General features: G+C 45.9%; 1 protein-coding gene across 4 annotated transcripts in view; it reads left to right on the top strand.

Annotated features, from left to right (window-relative positions):
* Positions 1-24853, top strand: part of LOC147106636 (protein phosphatase 1 regulatory subunit 12A-like) — a 305116-nt gene that overhangs the window by 222664 nt on the left and 57599 nt on the right. For all 4 annotated transcript variants that reach the window (XM_086007660.1, XM_086007657.1, XM_086007656.1 and 1 more), the window contains 2 exons: positions 2034-2119; positions 7625-7834. In XM_086007660.1, the coding sequence (XP_085863786.1) occupies positions 2034-2119; positions 7625-7834 (296 nt within the window). The remainder of the gene's footprint in view (positions 1-2033; positions 2120-7624; positions 7835-24853) is intronic.

Genomic DNA, 24853 nt, shown 5'->3' with positions numbered 1-24853 from the left:
TGCTTGATAAGATAGTGTACAAGGTACCTTACTTTGTATCAAACCTATACTGTTGTTGAAAAAGAAAGACTTGCATTTATATAGCACCTTTCATGATCTCAGGATGTCCCAAAGCGATTTACAGCCAATGAAGTACTTTTGAAATGTAGTCACTGTTGTGATGTGGGAAACGTGGCAGCCAATTTGCGCACAGCAAGCTCCCACAAACAGCAATGTGATAATGACCAGATAATCAGTTTTTGTGATGTTGATTGAGGGATAAATATTGGCCAGGACATCGGGGATAACTCCCCTACTCTTCGAAATAGTGCCATGGGATCTTTTATGTCCACCTGAGAGGGCAGACGGGGCCTTGGTTTAATGTCTCATCCGAAAAACGGCACCTCCAACAGTGCAGCGCTCCTTCAGCACTGCACGGGAGTGACAGCCTAGCTTTTTGTGCTCAAGTCTCTGGAGTGGGGCTTGAACCCACAACCTTCTGATTTAAAGGCGAATGTGCTACCCACTGAGCCACAGCTAACATAGCCTGAGAATACCATGGGCACTGTAAAGGCAGCTTTACATTGCTTGCAACCTGTGATGTGCCTGATCTGGGACTGTTTGATGGAGTAGTCCTGAAGGAACTTTACTCTGTTTCCAACCTGTACGTGACATGGAATAATTATTGGGATAGTGTAACTACCACTCTCTGTAGGTAACCTGGGAGTTATGTATAAAGCAATGTAGAGGAAACTTTCTACTGCAGTTAATTTGTGTTGTACTTGACCCAGTGGTGCTCATGAGGCAGTATAGGTGCTTTTTTCTGCATTTAAAAGCAAACCAGGTCAGTCAGCCACTGTAAAGAGAATATAAAGGTTACTATTTCAGGTGTAAAACTTTTTTTTTTTTTAACTCTGCATCTTACCTGTTGTTTGAGCCCTGGGAATGCTTGATGGACAGTTAATTTATGATGGGCATTTAATTCATGCTAAAACTGATCGGTGAGCTTAATGGGATGGAATAGAGGAAGCCTTGCTCTGTGCCTGCATGAAAACATTGCTGCAACTGACCTGGGAGTGCTGGATAGGCCAGTGTAGAGTGGCCTTTAATCTGAATTGAAACCATACCTTACCTTGAATAGTTTTATGGGGGAGTGTAGAGAGAGAGAATTACTCTATATTAAACCTGTTTTGTACCTGATGTGGAAGTGCTTGACGGTCCATCTAGAAAGAGCTTTGATCTAGGTAGGCTTGATGAGGCAACGTAGAGGCAGTTTCGGACTGCTTGAAATGCATGCTATCGATGACCTGGAAGAGCTTCATCGGTATAGTGTAGGGGCTTTACTCTGCATCTAACCCACCATGTAAGTGACACAGGGATGCTTGATGGGACAGCATTGAGGCAGATTTACTATGCAGTGTATTTGACGTGGGAGTTTTTGACACAATGTAGGGGAAAAGCTTTGGAGCCCTTTGAGGCACTTTGCAGCCTTCCGGACTCGATATCGAGTTCAACAATTTCAGATCATAACCTCGGCCCCTATTACATTTTTACATATTTTTTATCCACACCTTTCTTTTGACCCTTCCCCCTTTTCTCTCCCACATGGCAGCTGTCTCTCATTCTGCCAGCGCATTTCACACCTAATCTAGAGCCGTCTTTTGTCTCCACTAGTCCTATCACCATCTCGTCTCATTTTGAATACCTCTTAATGTCTCTTCACCCCTCTTTTGTTCTTTCATCCCCATTTCCCAGCCCCCAAACTGGCCTTTTAATCTGTTTCATTTCCTGTGCTTTTTCAGTCCTGATGAAGGGTTTCGACCTGAAACGTTGCCTCTATTTCTCTCTCCATGGATGTTGCCTGGCCTGCTGAGTTTTTCCAGCATTTTCTGTTGTTATAGGGGAGAAGCTTCCTCTTTATCTAACACCTGTTGTACGTGGAGCTCTGTGCCACAATTGGGAATGCGTGCCATTGATCAGCACTGAGATCGCTTTTGTTGAATGCAGACGGTGTTGGTTTTGAGTTCACCCTTCGTTTCTGTGTTGTATTTCAGGAGAAGGAACCTCGGTTGGCCCGTGTGCCACCCACTCCGACAAGGAGGCTCTTCACCATTGGAGATGCCAACGAAAATAAAACTAGGTGGGCAGACCAGCTGTGGGAGCTAGTTCACTAGACTAGCACACTTGTTTGGTTTCTGAAACATTGGTTAGCCTAATACTACAACTCAATGTAAATACCCACACAGTAATCTCTCAACCACGTGGCAACATGAGAACAGTGGGGGGCAGAAAATCTGAATTAAGAGTTGATGTAAAGACCAGTGTGGTTTTAGCCTGCAATCCAGACATTACCGAATCAACCTAACAGGCACCACAGACAGCATTCAAAAGGGAGGTTGATGATCAGCTGGTTGGTAGGTTCTCTTCCTTCTCTTTTATACCTTTAGGTTGGTAAGTCCTATTAAATAGTGGTGTGATATTATCATCTATATCCGGGCAGAGGGTCTTCATAACTAATAATAAGAAATGTAATTAATTACATAGAATGGAGCAGGTGATGTGTTACTGTTGTGAAATGTGGGAGCCGGTGGACCCCATTGAGGCTCACGGTGACTACATTTGCGACAAGTGTTTGCTGCTAGAGGAACTCTGGCTCCATATTGAGGTTCTTGAGACTGAGCTTCAGACACTGCGACACATCAGGGAGGGGGAGAAGTTCCTGGACTCTGTTTCAGGAGGTAGTCACACCTATGAAATTAATTAATTCAGATGTAGTCTGTGGTCAGGGACAGGACGGTGTGACTATGAGTGAGGCAGGTACGGGGATCCAGGAGGTAGTGTTGAAGGAGCCGCAGCCCTTGCTCTTGCCAAACAGGTTCGAGGTTCTTACTCACTGTGAGGGCGGGAGCGGGGACTGCAGGGAGGATGAGCAACCTGGCCACAGCACCGTGGAACAGGGGGCCATTCAAGTGGGGGGAGTAAAAAGAAATGTTGTAGTGGTAGGGGATAGTATCATTAGGGGGATAGATAGGGTTCTCTGCAGTCAAGAGCAGGAGTCCCGAAGGCTGTGTTGCCTGCCCGGTGCCAGGGTTAAGGACATCTCTTCTGGGCTGGAAAGAAACTTGGAGTGGGAGGGGGAGGATCCAGTTGTCGTGGTACATGTTAGTACAAACGACGTAGATAGGACAAGGAAGAAGGTTCTGTTAAAGGAGTATGAGCAGCTAGGGGTCAAATTAAAAAAACAGAACCTCAAGGGTAATAATAGATTATGACCTGAGCCATGAGCGAATTTTGCTCGGATAAATAAAATCAGAGAGTTAAATGTGTGGCTCAAAGACTGGTGTGGGAAAAATGGGTTTTGCTTCTTGGGACACTGGCACCAGTACTGGGACAGGAGGGAGCTGTTCCGTTGGGACGGACTTCACTTGGCCAGTGCTGGGACTAGAATCCTGGCGAATCATATAACTAGGGCTGTAGAGAGGGCTTTAAACTAATTAGTGGGGGGGAGGTTTCTAGAGAGCAAATAATAAAAATGACAACGGAGAAGGTCATAGACTTAGGTAGCAGTGGGGGAATTAAAAACCAGAGCGTGTCAGGAAGGGACAGAAGGTATGGAGTAAAAGGTAAAGTAGTAAAAGGGGAAAAAGCAGGAACTAAGTGTCACAAAACATATTTGAAAGTTCTTTATCTGAATGCACGTAGCATTTGTAACAAAATGGACGAGTTAACGGCACAAATAACTACAGGATGAGTTCATTGAGTGTATTAGGGATGAGTTTCTTGAGCAGTATGTAACTGAACCGACCAGGAGGCAAGCAACCTTAGATTTGGTCCTGTGTAATGAGACAGGATTAATTAAAAATGTCCGAGTAAAGGATCCCCTTGGAATGAGTGACCATAACATGGTTGAATTCCATATTCAATTAGAGGGTGAGAAGGTTGGATCTCAAACAAGCGTGCTGAGCTTGAATAAAGGAGACTATGAAGGTATGAGAGCGGAATTGAGTAGAGTGGATTGGGAAAATAGATTCAAGGTTAAGACGGTACATGATCAGTGGTGTACATTTAAGGAGTTATATTACAACTTCCAAAAAAAATATATAATACTGAGGAAAAAAGGGTGTAACAGAAAATTAGCCATCCGTGGCTAAGTAAAGTAATTAAGGATAGTATCCGACTAAAAACAAGGGCATATAAGGTAGCCAAATCTAGTGGGAGGATAGAAAATTGGGAAGTCTTTAAAAGACAGCAAAAAATAACTAAAAGATTGATCAAGAAAGGGAAGATAGATTATGAAAGTAAATTAGCAAAAAATATAAAAACAGATAGCAAAAGTTTCTATAGTTATATAAAAAGAAAAAGGGTGGCTAAAGTAAATGTTGGTCCCTTAGAGGATGAGACCGGGAAATTAATGGTGGGAAACATGGAGATGGCAAAAACGCTGAACAAATATTTTGTATCAGTCTTTACGGTAGAGGACACTAAGAATATCCCAACACTGGACAAACAGGGGGCTCCAGGGGAGAGGAGCTAAATACGATTAAAATCACTAAGGAAGTGGTACTCGGTAAAATAATGGGACTCAAGGCGGATAAATCCCCTGGACCTGATGGCTTACATCCTAGGGTCTTGAGGGAAGTGGCGGTAGGGATTGTGGATGCATTGGTAATAATTTTCCGAAACTCCCTGGACTCAGCAAAGGTCCCGGCAGATTGGAAAACTGCTAATGTAGCACCCTTATTTAAAAAGGGTAGTAGGCAGAAGGCTGGAAACTATAGACCAGTTAGCCTAACATTTGTGGTTGGTAAAATTTTAGAGTCCATTATTAAGGAGACAGTAATGGGATATTTGGATAAACATAATTTAATAGGACAAAGTCAGCATGGTTTTATGAAGGGGAAGTCATGTTTGACAAATTTGCTTGAGTTCTTTGTGGAAGTAACATACAGGGTGGATAAAGGGGAACCAGTGGACGTAGTGTATTTAGACTTCCAAAAGGCATTTGACAAGATGCCACACAAAAGATTATTGCTCAAGATAAAAAATCACAGGATTGGGGGTAATATTCTGGCATGGGTGGAGGATTGGCTATCTAACAGAAAGCAGAGAGTTGGGATAAATGGTTCATTCTCAGACTGGCAATCAGTAACTAGTGGTGTTCCGCAGGGGTCAGTGCTGGGTCCCCAACTCTTTACAATCTATATTAACGATTTGGAGGAGGGGACCGAGTGTAACATATCAAAGTTTGCAGATGATACTAAGATGGGAGGGAAAGTAGTGAGTGAGGAGGACATAAAAAACCTGCAAAGGGACATAGACAGGCTAAGTGAGTGGGCAGAGATTTGGCAGATGGAATACAATACTGGAAAGTGTGAGGTTATGCACTTTGGCAGGAAAAGTCATAGAGCAAGTTATTATCTTAATGGCAAGAAACTGGAAAGTACTGTAGTACAAAGGGACCTGGGGGTCCTGGTGCACGAAACTCAAAAAGTTAGTATGCAGGTGCAGCAAGTGATCAAGAAGGCCAATGGAATGTTGGCTTTTATTGCTAGGGGGATAGAATATAAAAACAGGGAGGTATTGCTGCAGTTGTACAAGGTATTGGTGAGACCGCACCTGGAATGCTGCATACAGTTTTGGTGTCCATACTTAAGAAAAGACATACTTGCTCTCGAGTCAGTACAAAGAAGGTTCACTCGGGTAATCCCGGGGATGAGGGGGTGGACATATGAGGAGAGGTTGAGTAGATTGGGACTCTACTCATTGGAGTTCAGAAGAATGAGAGGCAATCTTATTGAAACATAAGATTGTGAAGGGGCTTGATCGGGTGGATGCGGTGAGGATGTTCCCAATGATGGGTGAAACTAGAACTAGGGGGCATAATCTTAGAATAAGGGGCTGCTCTTTCAAAACTGAGATGAGGAGAAACTTCTTCACTGAGGGTAGTAGGTCTGTGGAATTTGCTGCCCCAAAAAGCTGTGGAAGCTACATCATTAAATAAATTTAAAACAGAAATAGACAGTTTCCTAGAAGTAAAGGGAATTAGGGGTTACGGGGAGCAGGCAGGAAATTAGACATGAGTCTAGGTTCGGAACGGTCATGGCCCTGTGGGTAGCGCAGCGGGCCCAGGGGCCATGTAGCCTGGTCCTGCTCCTATTTCTTTTGTTCTAATTCTGTGTTAGATTTCAGGAGATGGTTCTATTCACAGGGATTAGTGGAGACCTCGGGAACAGGCTGCCAGCTAGGAGTCCTTCAAGAGTAAATTGGGCCTGTTCCTGGCTGGGGTGGAGATCACCTCTTACAGAAGGTAAGTGCTGTAGGAAATACAGGGACAGAGTGATCTCCTGGATGAGTTTCGATCGCCTAGATGGGTCGGAGAGGAATTTCCCAGATTTTTTCTCCCAAATTGGCCATTGGGTTTTTTATCTGGTTTTTCACCTCTCCCGGGAGATCATATGGGTTCGGGTGGGATGGAGAGTGATAGTAGATTTGAGGTTAGGATCAGATCAGCCATGATCTTATTGAATGGTGGAGCAGGCTCGAGGGGCCGATTGGCCTACTCCTATTTCTTATGTTCTTATGTACTTCAACAATACAGGTAATCAGGAGCAGTAATAAGCTTTCAGGAGTCAATGGCTATGAAGAATGGGCAGCAATAGCCACAGAACACGCGGTCATGTAGCTCCCCCTCTCCCATTCAGCAAGAACAAGTTGTTCTGAGCTGTCTGACTATAATGGGGAGGCCCTGTGAGATTGGGAATGTGAGACTCGGTTACGTATCAAGAGGAAGCCCTGAGTCCAACTACCAATGGTGGGTGGGATATCACTATTTGGGTTAATAAGTGTCACCGGCACAGAGTAAATCCTGTATTTACACAGCATGCAAGAGACATCTAGGGTATATGTTACTGCACCAACTTTTTCTCCACTTCGACTACTGCAGATGCTCCGGGAAACGAGTTGGGGCTTGAATGGATTTCTGGTTTCAGCACTTTTCTGTACCCGTGGCTTCCTCTATATAACATAGGCTATTGGGATTTAGGTTTGTAAACTAAAACAAAAATTAAGAGTCCGTTTGTGTAGATGTTGTAAAAGGCCTAGATTTGAGGCTTCAGGTGGATTGCAAGAATAAGGGTTGGAGCACACTGAGACTCTTTCATGATGGATCAAGGCTGTTCAGTGGGAATGATCCTTGCATGTGGATGGATTAAAACATTTGAATAAATAAGTAAATACACTATCAATCTTTCTGCCAAAACCCCCCACAACTACTCATCTCTCCCTTGAATTTCCCCCCACAATCCAACTTACTATCACCATGGGCAGTCAGTTCCACATATTCACTACCCTCTGAGTAGTGAAATCTAAACTGCTCACCTTCCCTCTTCTGACTTTGAGTCTGTACTCCAGGTTGTCAAGTTCGTGGTCATGTTCAAACAATTTACTAGGGTTTAGTGCGTCTACGCCCCTTAAAATACAAACCCTTCGATAAGGTTTCCCCTGAGCAGCCTCTTTTTGCAGTGGAAACGTTCCCAGCTTCTTTCGCTTTAAAACATAAATGTTTAAAATGTATATAGAAACTGGCCATCAGGTTATTAGTCACTGCCTGCTTCTTGCTGACTATGCTCCTTGTTTTTCAATGCAGAGACTCCGCAGCCCCATTGGCTCGTAGTGCCTCTTACACACGGCAGCGAGAGGATGACGCTGGCAATCCATTGGCCAGCCTTGCCCGGAGCTCATCGTACACACGCAGACAGACGGAGCTGGAGAGCAGCAAAAGGGATAAAGACTTGAACAACACGATGCCAAGTAGCACAGGCATCTCCACGGCAGCAGTGCCTGGTTACCCGAAGAGGTTTGTGACCAGTGTGTAGTGAACCCTTTAGCTGCTTGGTAATGTCATGATGATGGGCCTACATTTCCAGTAGGAATTCTTAAAAGGGGTTGAACTCTGGGGCTGGTGTCGTTCCTTTCAGTACGTTTCATCTTTCCCTCTGATTATTATGAGGTTTTATCTACTGTTCCTTGTGTCTCTGGGTACAGCACACTATGCTCACTCACTGAGGCTAACTTGGTTCCTATGATGAATTATCGGTAAGCGATTGCAGATTGTTGAAGGCAGAATTGATCACAGGGTTATGTGCATGCAAGGCCCACACCACACCATGAGTGCATGAACTAGGCTGACTCCCCAGTACAGCACTGAGGGAGTGCTGCATTGTTGGAGGTTCTGTTCTTCAGATGCAATTTTAAACCAACTCTATTCTCCCTGTCCCCGCAGTTCAGGTGGATATTGAAGATCCCATGACAGTCATGGTTGATCAGAAAGTTCTGCTAGTGTCCTGGTCAATACTCCTCACTTAGCCTACACCACCAAATAAAACAGAGTAACTGGTCATTCATGTCCGTACTATATGTGGGACCTTACAAATTAGCTGCTGTGCTTGCCTACAAAACAAGAGTGACTACACTACAGATTCATTGTATGTGAGCGCTTTGGGATGTCCTGAATAAAAAATAATGTAAGTTCTTTCTTTTGTGTATGACAGCTACAACTTTAAACTATAGAGGAATGTATATGTGATAAAAGGCCAGTGCACTAAAAATGGGCCTGCACCATATTGCTCAGAAACTATGGATTGACATTGGGCATGTTGATGAAGTGCAGTGTGGAATATAAAGAAGAGCTTTCTCTGAGAGGAAGACCCAAATTGTGAATGGCTGCTCCACCAAACCGTGCCATTTAGCAGTAAGATGGAGCTTCCTCACTCTGATAGAATCAGATGACGGGTAATTCTGCGCAGCTCGTCTTGGAGCAGAGTGGTGTATGGGGAGGCAATGGGAGCTGACTGCAGAAAATGCACCCACCCTGTGGACAACCTAATTTAAGGTTTTATGTGAATAGATGCAGACACAACCATCGAACAATCCACAGAAAACTGGCTCATATCCTGGGGAAAGTAATCCCTGGAATGCTCCTGGTCATGTGTTGCACTGATAATCCTGGAGATTTTACTCCATCTAAATTGAGGGCAGTCGATGCTGGAGTAGAGGATATGATCTGTACTTGATAAGGGAGAGTTTTACTGTTCATGCAGCAGGTTTGTGCCTGATCTGGAAGTACTTGGGCTAGTATAGACAGCGCTTTACACTGCATCTAGCCTGTGCTGTATCTGGTGGTTTATGATGGAGATGACTGTCGGAGGATGTAGTGTTTGGACAGCTGTTCAGCAATGTATGACCTTTTATTGTCAGCTCTCCGTTATCTTCTGTGTAACACAGTCCCAGCTCTCTGGTCCCCTGCATCTAAGCATGTAAAGCACTTCCAACTCTGCTATCCCACGTGTAACATATTCTTATCTCTCTTATCCTTTTTGTACCCAGCAGATGGAGCAATGGCTGGTTGCATTGCTTGTTGGCAGTCGTGGTCCAGTGAGAAACTAATGGGAAAACCAGTGAGCATCTTATCACAGGGGCTGAAACTGGATGTGCAGATGGATTACGCCTTAGCTGGAACAGATCTGTTCCATCTTCGCGGCCAGAAAATAGTCTGGAGGTAGAACCTGAACAGGGGAATGGAAAAAAATTGATTGGTAGTTGCAAGCCTGGGGCCATGCAATTCCATGCCCCACCTGTATAGGGCCACTGCCATGCTGCATGAGTGAGCTGCAGCATAGAATGGCATGTGCTGCAGTGACATCTAGAGACAGAGTACAAGCACTGCGAATAACTGACGCAAAGGGAACTCTGCTCAGCGGACATGTTTTTGGGGCAGTCGGGGGCGGAGATATCAGGCGGACATCCATTCCATCAGACTCTAGCATTATTTTAATAAATCTTGGGTTTAAATGGGGTCAGCTGCTAAATCCCTGTTCTTTGCTGAGAAGTTTCGCCATGCGCACACACCATGACCACATAAAGTGGATGTAGTAAGAGGTCAGAAATATTCTGGCCTCATAGGGAGCAACTTCTTAAAGGGGAAATGAGGTATTTTTGGTTGCTAGAACAAAAATTAAATACACCTTCAGCAACATTGTCTCCTGCACCACCATGGCTGGTCATCCTTTTATCTGCTGCCACCTTATTGTGCACCATCAGAAGTAAATTATCTGAACAAAGTTGAAGTAAAATACAAAAACTATCTTGCCCTACAAGTGATCAGTACATGTACTTAATGTGTTTTACACTGGTGATACCCTTTGATTGTGTATGCTATCTTCTAGCACTATCCTAGTGCATCTTCTAATGCTTCCTCAATGGGAAGACTGAGTGAGGTCACTGGGTGTCAGTGGGAGACTCTTGGGATTGAGATGGCCCTGCAATTGTTTCTGCCACGTCGGATGCTGCGGTGATCGACTTGTCCTGCCCACTTTGTGGCACATCTTCTGTCAGTTGAACTGTGGAGGTTGGATGGGCAGACGTGGCATTGCCTTAAGACACAGCAGCCTTATCTGAGCCTACTTCAGATAGTTCCTTACCGCTAGGCATTGCCTCAACATCACCACTGATCTGTGGGAGGGCAGACCTGAGGGCAGTAATGAGGTCTGTGACGCCTGTGTAATGATTCTCTCCATCTGATCACGCAGTGTATTGAAGCAGAGTAAAGAGAGACTGCTGTACAGTTCAGCCTCTATAACAACAGTTTAAGCATTTGTAAGAGATTCTCTAACTGGGCTTAGAATGACTCTTACTAGGGACTAAGCTGCAGAGATATACGAGCATATGAAAAATAATAGACAGGAACAGACGTACTGGCCCATCGCCAAAATAAAAATGACAGCGGAGAAGGCAATAGAGCAAGGTAGCAGTGGGGGAATTAAAAACCAGAGCGTGTCAGGAAGGGACAGAATGTATAATGTATAATGATAAAGGTAAAGTAGTAAAAGGGGTAAAAGCAGGAATAAATTGTCAGAAAACATATTTGAAAGTTCTTTATCTGAATGCACGCAGCATTCGTAACAAAATTGACGAGTTGACGGTACAAATAACTACACATGGGTATGATCTGGTGGCCATTACGGAAACATGGCTGCAAGATAATCATGACTGGGAACTAAACATACAAGGGTATTTGACAATCAGGAAGGAAAGGGAGGTGGGGTTGCTATGTTACTCAAGGATGGAATCACTGCAATAGTCAGAAATGATATTGGGTCAAAGGATCAGGATAGTGAAATAGTTTGGGTGGAGATAAGGAATAAGAAGGGGGAAAAAGTCACTAGTGGGCGTAGTCTGTAGGCCTCCTAACAGTTGCAACTCTGTTGGTCGAAGTATAAATCAGGAAATAGTTGGGGCTTGTAATAAGGGAACAGCTATAATCATGGGGGATTTTAACTTTCATATTGACTGGACTAATCAAATTGGGCATGGCAGCCTTGAGGAAGAGTTCATAGAGTGTATTAGGGACGGGTTCCTTGAGCAGTATGTTACTGAACCAACCAGGGGACAGGCAATCTTAGATCTGGTCCTGTGTAATGAAACAGGATTAATAAAAAATGTCCCAGTAAAGGATCCCCTTGGAATGAGTGACCATAATATGGTTGAATTCCAAATTCAGTTGGAGGGTGAGAGAGTTGGATCTCAAACCAGCATACTGAGCTTAAGTAAAGGAGACTATGAAGGTATGAGAGTAGAATTGACTAAAGTGGACTGGGAAAACAGATTAAAGTATAAGACAGTACAAGAGCAGTGGTCTACATTCAAGGAGATATTTCACATCTTTCAAGATAAATATATTCCACTGAGGAAAAAGGGGAGTAAAAGAAAAGACAGCCATCCATGGCTCAGTAAAGTAATAAAGGATAGTATCTGACTGAAAACAAGGGCATATAAAGTAGGCAAATCTAGTGGGAGGATAGAAGATTGGGAAGCATTTAAAAGCCAGCAAACAATAACTAAAAGATTAATTAAGAAAGGGAAGATAGATTATGAAAGTAAACTAGCAAAAAATATAAAAACAGATAGCAAGAGTTTCTACAGCTATATAAAAAGAAAAAGGGTGGCTAAAGTGAACGTTGGTCCCTTAGAGGATGGGACCGGGAAACTAGTGGTGGGTAACATGGAGATGGCAAAGACGCTGAACAAATATTTTGTATCAGTCTTTACAGTAGAGGACACTAAAAATATCCCAACACTGGATAAACAGGGGGCAATGGGGGGGGAGGAGCTAAAGACGATTAAAATCACTAAGGAGATGGTACTCAGTAAAATAATGGGACTTAATGCGGATAAATCCCCCGGACCTGATGGCCTACATCCTAGGGTCTTGAGAGAAGTGGCGGTAGGGATTGTGGATGCATTGGTGATTATTTTCCAGAACTCCCTGGACTCAGGAAAGGTCCCGGCAGATTGGAAAACTGCTAATGTAACACCCTTATTTAAGAAGGGAAGTAGACAAAAAGCTGGAAACTATAGACCAGTTAGCCTAACATCTGTGGTTGGCAAAATGTTGGAGTCCATTATTAAGGAAACAGTAACAGAGCATTTGGATAAACATAATTTAATAGGACAGAGTCATCATGGTTTTATGAAGGGGAAGTCACGTTTGACAAATTTGCTCAAATTCTTGGAGGATGTAACATACAGGGTGGATAAAGGGGAACCAGTGGATGTAGTGTATTTGGACTTCCAAAAGGCATTTGACAAGGTTCCACACAAAAGATTACTGATCAAGATAAGAAATCACAGGATTGGGGGTAATATACTGGCATGGGTGGAAGATTGGCTATCTAACAGAAAACAAAGAGTTGGGATAAATGGTTCATTCTCGGGCTGGCAATCAGTAACTAGTGGTGTTCCGCAGGGGTCAGTGCTGGGACCCCAACTCTTTACAATCTATATTAACGATTTGGAGGAAGGGACCGAGTGCAACATATCCAAGTTTGCCGACGATACAAAGATGGGAGGGAAAGCAATGAGTGAGGATGACATAAAAAACCTGCAAAAGGACATAGACAGGCTAAGTGAGTGGGCAGAGATTTGGCAGATGCAATATAATGTTGGAAAGTGTGAGGTTATGCACTTTGGCAGAAAAAAATCAAAGAGCAAGTTATTATCTAAATGGAGAGCAACTGCAAAGTGCTATAGTACAAAGGGATCTGGGGGTCCTGGTGCATGAAACACAAAAAGTTAGTATGCAGGTGCAGCAGGTGATCAGGAAGGCCAATGGAATCTTGGCTTTTATTGCAAGGGGGATGGAGTATAAAAACAGGGAAGTCTTGCTGCAGTTATACAGGGTATTGGTGAGGCCACACCTGGAATACTGCTTGCAGTTTTGGTTTCCATATTTAAGAAAAGATATACTTGCTCTCGAGGCGGTTCAGAGAAGGTTCACTCGGTTGATTCCGGAGATGAGGGGGTTGACGGTTGAGTAGGTTGGGACTCATTGGAGTTCAGAAGAATGAGAGGCGATCTTATCGAAACATATAAGATTGTGAGGGGGCTTGATCGGGTGGATGCAGGGAGGATGTTTCCACTGATGAGTGAGACTAGAACTAGGGGGCATAATCTAAGAATAAGGGGCTGCCCTTTCAAAACTGAGATGAGGAGAAACTTCTTCACTCAGAGGGTAGTAAATCTATGGAATTTGCTACCCCAGAGAGCTGTGGAAGCTGCAACATTAAATAAATTAAAAATGGAGATAGACAGTTTCCTAGCAGATAAGGGAATTAGGGGTTACGGGGAGAGGGCAGGGAAGTGGACGTGAGTCTAGATTTGGATCAGCCATGATCCTATTGAATGGCGGAGCAGGCCCGAGGGGCCGTATGGCCTACTCCTGCTCCTACTTCTTATGTTCTTTTATGTCCCATATAATTGTGATGTTTTGTGCATCATTGTATATACACTCCCCCACCCAGACCAATGTAATCGCCTGGGAGAGGTGAAAAAACAAATTAAAACCTCGTCAATTGGGGGGAAAAAATCTGGGAACATCCTCTCCCACCCTCCTAGCTGATCAGCACTACTCCTGGAGACCACGCTGACCCTGATTAATGTTATACGGTACCTACCTCTTGTACCAGGTGATCTCTGCCCCAGCGAGTTGTCCCGTCCTCCACAGTCACCTCGCAGAGTGTTGTGCTCACTGTTGGATGACTCCGGAAGATGATTGTGTTCCAGTAACCACTTTATTATAGGCAGATTCCCAGAGTTTGAGTGCTGTAGCTGAGGAAGAACTTAAGCTGAAACTTTGGTCAACAGGCTCTTGCATTGCCACCACTACATGCTCCTTCTCACTTGTATTCTGTGACTGACTAATTGCCACTCCTTAACTGGCCTGAATGCGCCTGTGCTGATGATGCAGGGTGCTGTTCGGTGCTGGCTTCTTTTCTGGCACTGGGATGGTAGCTGGTTCTTGTGGACACCTATAGAAACGGAATAGGAGCGTATGATAGAAAGCTGCCTGCATGACGCCCCTTCAAATAGTATTAACATGGAAACATACTGTGTACCAAATTGCCTTGCGTATTCACATTCTAAAATGAGAACAAAATCAAGCAAAGTATCATTGCTGCAAGGTACATAGTAGTAGCACTTAACTAACCGAAGATCTAGTCAAGAAGAACATATTCATGCTGTTTTTGTTTAAACTGTGACAAATAATGTCCACAATCACCCTTGAAGAGACCCTCAGAGGTCCCACCTTCCAATTCCTTTTATTCATGCCTAATAATTCTGAGTTCCTCTCTGTCCCACCACTATATTATCCGACTGTTGAAATGAGGGGTTAGATTTTATGGATTATTGCTCTTGGCGCAGAGTTAACGTGACAGGATTACATCAGGAATTCTACTGCGGAGTTCAGCTGGCCCCCACGCATGTCATCGTACGCCCACTACACAGACTGCTTTTATGAGGAGCCACGCTTGCAGAATCCCATCCATCTTTAATTCAACTAAGGAGCCAAACAGTACATCTTCTGTTAAACTAAACCCATCTACAAACTTGCACAGAAAAGAGAACACTCTCTGACCCACTACACTTTCTTTGCAAAGTCCCAACCCTAAAGTACATGATCTGCAGTTTGCTTTTACCTCTACACCTTTCTCTAATAAATCTTGTATCAACTACGCGGTGACATGTACCAAAGATTTTGACTGGCAAACACCCATGATACTGCCTCCCTCCATGCCCCTGTTACGTTCAGGCAACTAAATATTTTCCTAACTCTGGAAAATTTGCACCTTATAGGTGCTTGCCACGACCATGTACGTGTTTTGATATTCCCAGATGATTCCAGTCCTGTTAAAAATAATTTTAACATATAAGTAACATGTTTTTAAAGTTGAATACAGGGCTGTCTTTTTCAGATAAACATTCAAAACCTTGGTCACAGTAGGCCCTTATCATGCTGTATTCCTTCAAATCAGAATTCAATCCCACAATTTTCCAATATGCGCCTTAAAGACATTAACTTATTCATCAGCAGAAAATCTCACTCCTTTTATGATAAAGGGGAAGTTTTATGTTTGAGGGGGCTGAAAAGTCTCTCTGTACTGATGCCAATTGCTGTAATATCTTTCAAAATCAAAGGAAAAAAATCCTTTGAAAAGGGTAAAAAGTGCACATGCTGGAAATATGAAACAAAAACAGAGATAACTAACTATACAGCGGGTCAGGCCACACATGTAAACAGATTAACATAACTGCTGTAAGCCTTTGTCAGAATGTTTTCTGGTTCTTTAAAAAGGTGGCACCTCCAAAGTCTAGTTATAAACTCTAAACTCCCTGCCTTTCACTTCTAGGCACATTCTTTTCTGGCCCACTCTTCTCTGCATCCCCTCCTTCAAAATGTCTTTAACGTCCCTCCGCTGTTTCCTCAGAGGAGCCCATCTTATAATTCAGGCTCTCTCCCAACATTGTTAACTTGTGTTCACAGAGAGGCGGCAGTTTCCATAGCAGATCGAGTTTCTTATGGGCTGAATCTTGCAACATTGCGAATGCTGTGAACAGGGTAACATACTATAGGATTACCCTACAATATTGTGCAATGTGCCAAAGACACTAAGGGTTGCGGCCTACTCCAAAGGGCCGTAAATACCACACTGCGAGACCATTTAGGTTAAAGCTCGTAGATTTACTTACAATTACTCAGAAGAATAGAGCAAGCTACTGATGGTACAAATACTGAACAAACAATGAGGACTGTATCAGTCTACAGCAATTTAAAATATTTTAGAACTGGAAATCAGTCCAATCCAAAGACACACTATTGCATAGAATCACTTCACTTTGCAACTCATTCAGGCCAAGCACATCTTGTTAAAGTTTCACCATTCTAAATCTGATTAGTTTTAGTGTGAAGCTTTGGAATCCTGGCTAATCTACAGATTAAAGGGCCTTCCTGTAGTCGGCAGACCGTTGGGCTTCAGTCTTCATTCTGTAGCCCAGCTAGTGGCAACATCTTCCGTCTATACCTTGGATTCTTCAACACACACGCTGTCTGTCTATGGTCATATAGAAAATTAATAGACAGTCTCCCTATTATGACACAGGATGAAGCTCTGCTTCTGTCGCACGCTTCAGTTCATGATACAAGCAAAAGGTCTTCCTCCGGCTCTCCTCTGCTTCACCCTGCCCTGGAATCATTTCCCCTTCTTCGATCTGCAATTTCCACACCTTTTCTCTCTTTAGTCGTCGCTCCCCCCCCCCCCCCCACTGCCCCCAACCACCCTGCCCAGTTCATCTCCCTTTTATCTATTGTCGCTGTTAACATGAATGTCTTTTCCTGAAGGGTCTTCATGAGGAGCCTTATTCTGAAGAAGTCTTTGTTGTCTGAACTGGTCTTCATTTTAACTGTTGGATTCTGTCCCATTCTGTGTCTTTCCCTCCACCCCCCCCCATATTGTCCTTGCCCTATGGCTAGAAGAATTTGGGCAATTTTTAAATACATGTACCATTTTCCCCCATAGGTTCCCAAACATATATACGATGAGTCCATTTACCTCAGCATTCCAAACAAGCCTATGGTCCTCCACTCATGGCATCCAATTGCCTCATCAATGATTCCATAGTTTTTCTTTTTTTTTAATTCATTCATGGGATGTGGGCATTGCTGGCAATGCCAGCATTAATTGCCCATCTCTAGCTGCCCTTGAGAAGCTGATGGTGAGCCACCTTCTTACATAAGAACATAATAACATAAGAAGTAGGAGCAGGAGTAGGCCATACGGCCCCTCGGGCCTGCTCCGCCATTCAATAGGATCATGGCTGATCCGAACCTAGACTCACGTCCACTTCCCTGCCCGCTCCCTGTAACCCCTAATTCCCTTATCAGCTAGGAAACTGTCTATCTCCATTTTAAATTTATTTAATGTCGCAGCTTCCACAGCTCTCTGAGGTAGCAAATTCCATAGATTTACTACCCTCTGAGTGAAGAAGTTTCTCCTCATCTCAGTTTTGAAAGAGTAGCCCCTTATTCTAAGATTATGCCCCCTAGTTCTAGCCTCACCCATCAGTGGAAACATCCTCCCCGCATCCACCCGGTCAAGCCCCCTCACAATCTTATATGTTTCGATAAGATCGCCTCTCATTCTTCTGAATTCCAATGAGTAGAGGCCCAACCTACTCAACCTTTCCTCATAAGTCAACCCCCTCATCTCCGGAATCAACCGAGTGAACCTTCTCTGAACTGCCTCGAGAGCAAGTATATCTTTTCTTAAATATGGAAACCAAAACTGTACGCAGTATTCCAGGTGTGGCCTCACCAGTACCCTGTATAACTGAAGCAAGACTTCCCTGCTTTTATACTCCATCCCCCTTGCAATAAAAGCCAAGATTCCATTGGCCTTCCTGATCACCTGCTGTACCTGCATACTAACCTTCTGTGTTTCATGCACCAGGACCCCCAGATCCCTTTGTACTGTAGCACTTTCCAGTTTCTTTCCATTTAGATAATAACTTGCTCTTTGGTTTTTTTCTGCCAAAGTGCATAACCTCACACTTTCCAACATTATATTCCATCTGCCAAATTTCTGCCCACTCGCTTAGCCTGTCTATGTCCTTTTGCAGGTTTTTTATGTCCTCCTCACTCACTGCTTTCCCTCCCATCTTTGTATCGTCAGCAAACTTGGATACATTGCACTTGGTCCCCTCCTCCAAATCGTTAATATAGATTGTAAAGAGTTGGGGTCCCAGCACTGACCCCTGCGGAACACCACTAGTTACTGATTGCCAGCCCGAGAATGAACCATTTATCCCCACTCTCTGTTTTCTGTTAGATAGCCAATCTTCCACCCATGCCAGTATATTAGCCCCAATCCCTTGATTTTTTATCTTGTGCAGTAATCTTTTGTGTGGCACCTTGTCAAATGCCTTTTGGAAGTCCAAATACACCACATCCACTGGTTCCCCTTTATCCACCCTGTTACGTCCTCCAAGAATTCGAGCAAATTTGTCAAACATGACTTCCCCTTCATAAAACCATGCTGACTCTGTCCGATTAAATTATGCTTATCCAAATGTCCTGTTACTGCTTCCTTAATAATGGACTCCAACATTTTACCAACCACAGATGTTAGGCTAACTGGTCTATAGTTTCTTGCCTTTTGTCTACCTCCCTTTTTAAGTAAGGGTGTTACATTAGCAGTTTTCCAATCTGCTGGGACCTTTCCTGAATCCAGGAAGTTTTCGAAAATTACCACCAATGCATCCACAATCCCTACCGCTACTTCTCTCAAGACCCTAGGATGTAAGCCATCAGGTCCAGGGGATTTATCCGCCTTAAGTCCCATTATCTTACCGAGTACCATCTCCTTAGTGATTTTAACCGTGTTTAGCTCCTCCACCCCCCCCCCCCCCCATAGCCCCCTGTTTGTCCAGTGTTGGGATATTTTTAGTGTCCTCTACTGTAAAGACTGATACAAAATATTTGTTCAGCGTATTTGCCATCTCCATGTTCCCCACTACTAATTTCCCGGTCTCGTCCTCTAAGGGACCAACATTCACTTTAGCCACCCTTATTCTTTTTATATAACTGTAGAAACTCTTGCTATCTGTTTTTATAGTTTTTGCTAGTTTACTTTCATAATCTATCTTCCCTTTCTAAAATAATCTTTTAGTTATTCTTTGCAGGCTTTTAAATGCTTCCCAATCTTCTATCCTCCCACTAGATTTGCCTACTTTATATGCCCTTGTTTTCAGTCGGATACTGGCCTTTATTACTTTACTTAGCCACGGATGGCTGTCTTTTCTTTTACGCCCCTTTTTCCTCAGTGCAATATATTTTTCTTGAAAGTTGTGAAATATCTCCTTGAATGTACACCACTGCTCATGTGCCGTCTTACACCTTAATCTATTTTCCCAGTCCACTTTAGTTAACTCTGCTCTCATACCTTCATAGTCTCCTTTATTTAAGCTTAGTACGCTGGTTTGAGATCCAACTCTCTCACCCTCCAACTGAATTTGGAATTCAACCATATTATGGTCACTCATTCCAAGGGGATCCTTTACTAAGACATTTTTTTATTAATCCTGTCTCATTACACAGGACCAGATCTAAGATTGCCTGCCCCCTAGTTGGTTCAGTAACATACTGCTCAAGGAACCTGTCCCTAATGCACTCTATGAACTCTTCCTCAAGGCTGCCCTGCCCAATTTGATTAGTCCAGTCAATATGAAAGTTAAAATCCCCCATGATTATAGCTGTTCCCTTATTACAAGCCCCAACTATTTCCTGATTTATACTCCGACCAACAGAGTTGCAACTGTTAGGAGGTGTATAGACTACGCCCACTAGTGACTTTTTCCCCTTATTATTCCTTATCTCCACCCAAACTGTTTCACTATCCTGATCCGTTGACCCAATATCATTTCTCACTATTGCAGTGATTCCATCCTTTATTAACACAGCCACCCCACTTCCCTTTCCTTCCTGTCTGTCCTTCCTAATAGTCAAATACCCCTGGATGTTTAGTTCCCAATCATGGTCACCTCGCAGCCATGTTTCTGTAATGGCCACCAGATCATACCCATGTTTAGTTATTTGTACCGTCAACTCGTCTATTTTGTTACGAATGCTGCGTGCATTCAGATAAAGAACTTTTAAATATGTTTTGTGACAATTTATTCCTGCTTTTACCCCTTTTACTACTTTACCTTTATCTTTATATATTCTGTCCCTTCCTGACACGCTCTGGTTTTTAATTTCCCCACTGTTAATTTGCTCTATTGCCTTCCCCGTGATGCACTATCAACAACACCAAAGACTACGAGTCGAACTTATACGAAGTAGGCTCTTATTGACTAAGAACTGCAGCATGCCTCTGCTAGTGGATCCATCCTAAGAGCTCCCGGGGGAAGGGTGGTGAGTCACCTTTATACCCGGGCTTAGGGGTGGAGCCAGGGGCGGAGACATGCCCGGACCTGTACAGAGTTAACAGTGGTTTACCACACAGACATGTACAGAGTTAGCAGTGGTTTACCACATTCACCCCTCGTTTAAAAAAGAGTCCGGCGGGGTGAAGTGTTTCAAAAGTTCGTATACGAAAGTCTCTCCGGGGGTCTTGTCTGCCGTAATGATCTTCGTGGTGCCGGTTGCGGCCGTTCTTTGCCCGCGGCCGCTTCTCGCGTGGGACGGAGCACTGGCGTGTTGTCCTCTCGGGGTAGGGATGGCACCGGCATGTCGTCAGTTCGTGGTAGACACCCCGGTGGTGCGTCGTGGGTAGTGGTGGTGGGTGGAGGTAGTGGATGGTGATCGATGGTGTTTCGGGTGGTACCTGAGGGTGCGAGGTCTCGAATTGAGACTGTGTCCTCCCGCCCGTCAGGATACGCCACGTAGGCGTACTGTGGGTTGGCGTGGAGGAGGTGAACCTTTTCGACCAGGTGGTCCGTCTTATGGCTCCTCACGTGTTTCCTGAGCAGGACGGGTCCCAGAGACGTCAGCCATGGTGGTAGTAATGTCCCCGAGGTGGATTTCCTGGGGAAGACAAACATCTTCTCGTGAGGGGTGGCATTTGTGGCAGTACAGAGCAGTGATCGTATGGAGTGGAGCGCATCGGGGAGGACATCTTGCCAGCGGGAGATTGGGAGGCCCTTGGATTTTAGGGCGAGCATGGCGGTCTTCCACACCGTTGCGTTCTCCCTCTCTACCTGTCCGTTACCCCGGGGGTTGTAGCTGGCAGTCCTGCTCGTGGCTATGCCCTTTTCGAGCAGGTACTGGCGCAGCTCGTCGCTCATGAACGACGAGCCCCTGTCGCTGTGGATGTAATTGGGGAAGCCAAATATGGCGAACAGGTCGTTGAGGCACCTGATGACTGTGGCGCTGGTCATGTCTGGGCAGGGGATGGCGAAGGGGAAACGGGAGTACTCGTCAATAATATTGAGGAAGTACGTGTTGCGGTCAGAGGAGGGAAGGGGCCCCTTGAAATCGACGCTGAGACGTTCGAAGGGGCGGGTGGCTTTAATCAGGTGTGCCCTGTCTGGCCTATAAAAATGCGGTTTGCATTCGGCGCAGACCTGGCAGTTCCTGGTCATGGTCCTGACCTCGATGGAGTAAGGCAGGTTGCGAGCTTTAATAAAATGGAAGAACCTGGTGACCCCCGGGTGGCAGAGATCATTGTGGAGGGTCCGTAGCCTATCGACTTGTGCGTTGGCACATGTCCCACGGGATAGGGCTTCTGGGGGCTCATTAAGTTTCCCAGGCCGGTATAAGATATCATAGTTGTTGGTGGATAACTCGATCCTCCACTGCAATATCTTATCATTTTTGATTTTCCCCCTTTGTCTGTTGTTAAACATAAATGCTACTGACCATTGGTCAGTGAGCAGGGTGAAACGTTTACCGGCCAGGTAATGCCTCCAGTGCCGTACAGCCTCCACTATCGCCTGGGCCTCCTTCTCGACTGAGGAGTGTCGAATTTCGGGGCCCTGGAGGGTCCGTGAAAAGAAGGCCACGGGTCTCCCCGCCTGGTTAAGGGTTGCGGCTAGGGCGAAGTCGGATGCATCGCTCTCCACTTGGAAAGGGATGGACTCATCCACTGCGTGCATTGTGGCCTTCGCAATGTCCTCTTTTATGAGGGTGAAGGCCACACGGGCCTCTGCCGTCAGGGGGAAGGAGGTTGACTTGATGAGGGGCCGGGCTTTGTCCGCATAGTTGGGCACCCACTGGGCGTAGTAAGAGAAGAACCCTAGGCATCTCTTCAGGGCTTTTAGGCAGTGGGGGAGGGGTAGTTCCAAGAGGGGGCGCATTCGGTCGGGGTCGGGGCCGATGACTCCGTTTTCCACCACGCAGCCAAGAATAGCGAGGCGCGTGGTGCGGAACATACATTTTTCTCTGTTGTATATCAGATTCAGCCGTTGGGCCGTACGGAGGAATTTTTCTAGGTTGGCATCGTGGTCATGCCGGTCATGGCCGCAGATGGTGACATTGTCTAGATAGGGGAAGGTGGCCTGCAGCGCGTTCTGGTCAACCATCCGGTCCATCTCCCTTTGGAAGACCGAGACCCCGTTGGTGACGCCGAAGGGGACTCGGAGGAAGTGGTAGAGGCGACCGTCAGCCTCGAAGGCCGTGTACTGGCGGTCCTCAGGCCTGATGGGGAGCTGGTGGTATGCCGACTTCAGATCAATCGTCGAGAATACCCGGTATTGTGCTATCTGGTTGACCATGTCAGATATGCGGGGAAGTGGGTATGCGTCTAATTGCGTGTATCGATTGATCGTCTGGCTGTAATCAATAACCAGGCGCTGTTTTTCGCCGGTCTTCACTGCCACCACTTGGGCTCGCCATGGGCTGGTGCTGCCCTCGATAATCCCTTCCCTCAGGAGTCTTTCTACTTCTGATTTAATAAAGCTCCTATCCCCGGCACTGTACCGCCTGCTTTCAGTAGCAATTGGCTTGCAGTCTTTGGCGAGGTTAGCGAACAACGGGGGGGGGGGTTTGACCTTCAGGGTGGACAGGCTGCATACTTTGCGCGGCGCCGTGTTTAAATTCTGCTGGCTGCAGACTGTAAGTGGGGGCAGGGGCCCACCATATGCCATCGTGAGGCTCTCCAGATGGCACTGGAAGTCTAATTCGAGCAGTACGGGAGCGCATAGCTGTGGCAGGACGAGGAATTTAAAATCTCTGTACTCCACGCCGTTCACTGTCAGAGTCGCTACACAGTAGCTGCCGACATCTGCCGTATGGGACTTTGAGGCCATAAAGACCTGGTGGCGTGTGGGCATAACCGATAGGGAGTAGCGTCGCACCGTGTCGGGGGTGGATGAAGCTCTCCGTGCTTCCGCAGTCGAAAAGGCAATTTGTGGCATGGCCATTTACCTTTACGTTCATCATGGACCTGGCTAGTTGATGGGGCCTAGATTGGTCCAGGGTGATGGAGGCCATCGTCGAGGTCGGTGGGTCGCTGTAGTATTCGCCTGCGCCGGGGGCCTGGTCCCGAAATGGTGTCCAAGATGGCGGCTCCCCCGTGGCTGGTGGTGCCCAAAATGGCGGCCCGCACGGCTCACACGTGGTTGGTGGGGTCCAAAATGGCGGCCTGCACGGTTCACACGCGGCGCTGCTGGAATTGGGGGTCGATTTCGCCCTGCACACTCTCGCGTAGTGGCCTTTCTTGCTGCATTTGGAGCAGGTCGCATCCTTTGCTGGGCATTGCTGTCTGGGGTGCTTGGCCTGGCCGCAGAAGTAGCATTTCTGGCCTCTGGTCATTGCAGCTGTAGTTGGGCTGCTGGCGGCTTGTGGCCTTACCGGGTCCCAAGATGGCTGCTCCCGTGACATCCACGTGGCCATCCGGTCAGGGGGGTAGGCGTCCATGTTCTGGAGGGCCACGTCTAACGAGTTAGCGAGGGCCACCGTCTTCTGCAGGTCGAGCCCCCTCTGTTCCAGCAGCCTCTGCCGTGTATAGTTGGACCTGATGCCGGCTACGTAGGCGTCTCGGATCAGGTCTTCCGTGCATTCCTTGGCCGTCACCGCTTTGCAATTACAGGTCCGGCCGAGGACTCTCAGTGCCAGTAAATATTCGGCGCCCGATTCCCCGGGACGCTGTTTTCGGGTAGCCAGGAGGTGTCTGGCGTAGACCTCGTTAACAGGCCTCACGTATTGTTCCTTTAGCGTCGCGATGGCGGCCGCGTAAGTTGTGGCGTCTCGGATGATCGAGTAGATTCGGTGGCTCACCCGTGAGTTCAAGACAAGCCGTTTCGCGTCATCTGTAGTGACGGTAGTGCTGGAGGCCTCCAGGAAGGCTTCGAAACAGCTCAGCCAGTGTTCAAAGTTATTGGCTGCATCTGCTGCTTGAGGATCCAGGTCTAAACGTTCCGGCTTCAAGATTTGCTCCATGTCGAAAACTTAAGTCAATAAAATTGATGCACTATCAACAACACCAAAGACTACGAGTTGAACTTATACGAAGTAGGCTTTTATTGACTAAGAACTGGAGCATGCCTCTGCTAGTGGATCCATCCTAAGAGCTCCCGGGGGAAGGGTGGTGAGTCACCTTTATACCCGGGCTTAGGGGTGGAGCCAGGGGCGGAGACATGCCTGGACCTGTACAGAGTTAGCAGTGGTTTACCACACCCTGCTGACATTTTTATTTTTCGCTCTCTTGAAACCTCCTGCTTGGATTGCTGCAGACCGTGTGGTGAAGGTACTCCCACAGTGCTGTTCCAGGATTTTGACCCAGCGATGGTGAAGGCATGGTGATATATTTCCAAGTCAGGATGGTGTATGACTTGGAGGGGAACATGCATCTGCTGCCCTTGTCCTTCTAGGTGGAAGAGGTCTCGGGTTTGGGAGGTGCTGCTGAAGAAGCCTTGGCGAGTTGCTGCAGTGCATCTTTTAGATGGTACACACTGTAGCCACGGTGTGCCGGTGGTGGAGGGAGTGAATGTTGAAGGTGGTGGATGGGGTGCCAATCAAGCGGACTGCTTTGTCCTGGATGGTGTC

The sequence above is a fragment of the Somniosus microcephalus genome, chromosome 15 (assembly GCF_052327205.1).
Source record: "Somniosus microcephalus isolate GS21.2 chromosome 15, FLI_Smic_1.0, whole genome shotgun sequence".
NCBI classification, from domain to species: Eukaryota; Metazoa; Chordata; class Chondrichthyes; order Squaliformes; family Somniosidae; genus Somniosus; species Somniosus microcephalus.
The sequence above is the reverse complement of the archived record's forward strand: the minus strand, read 5'-3'. Positions and strand labels throughout refer to the sequence as shown.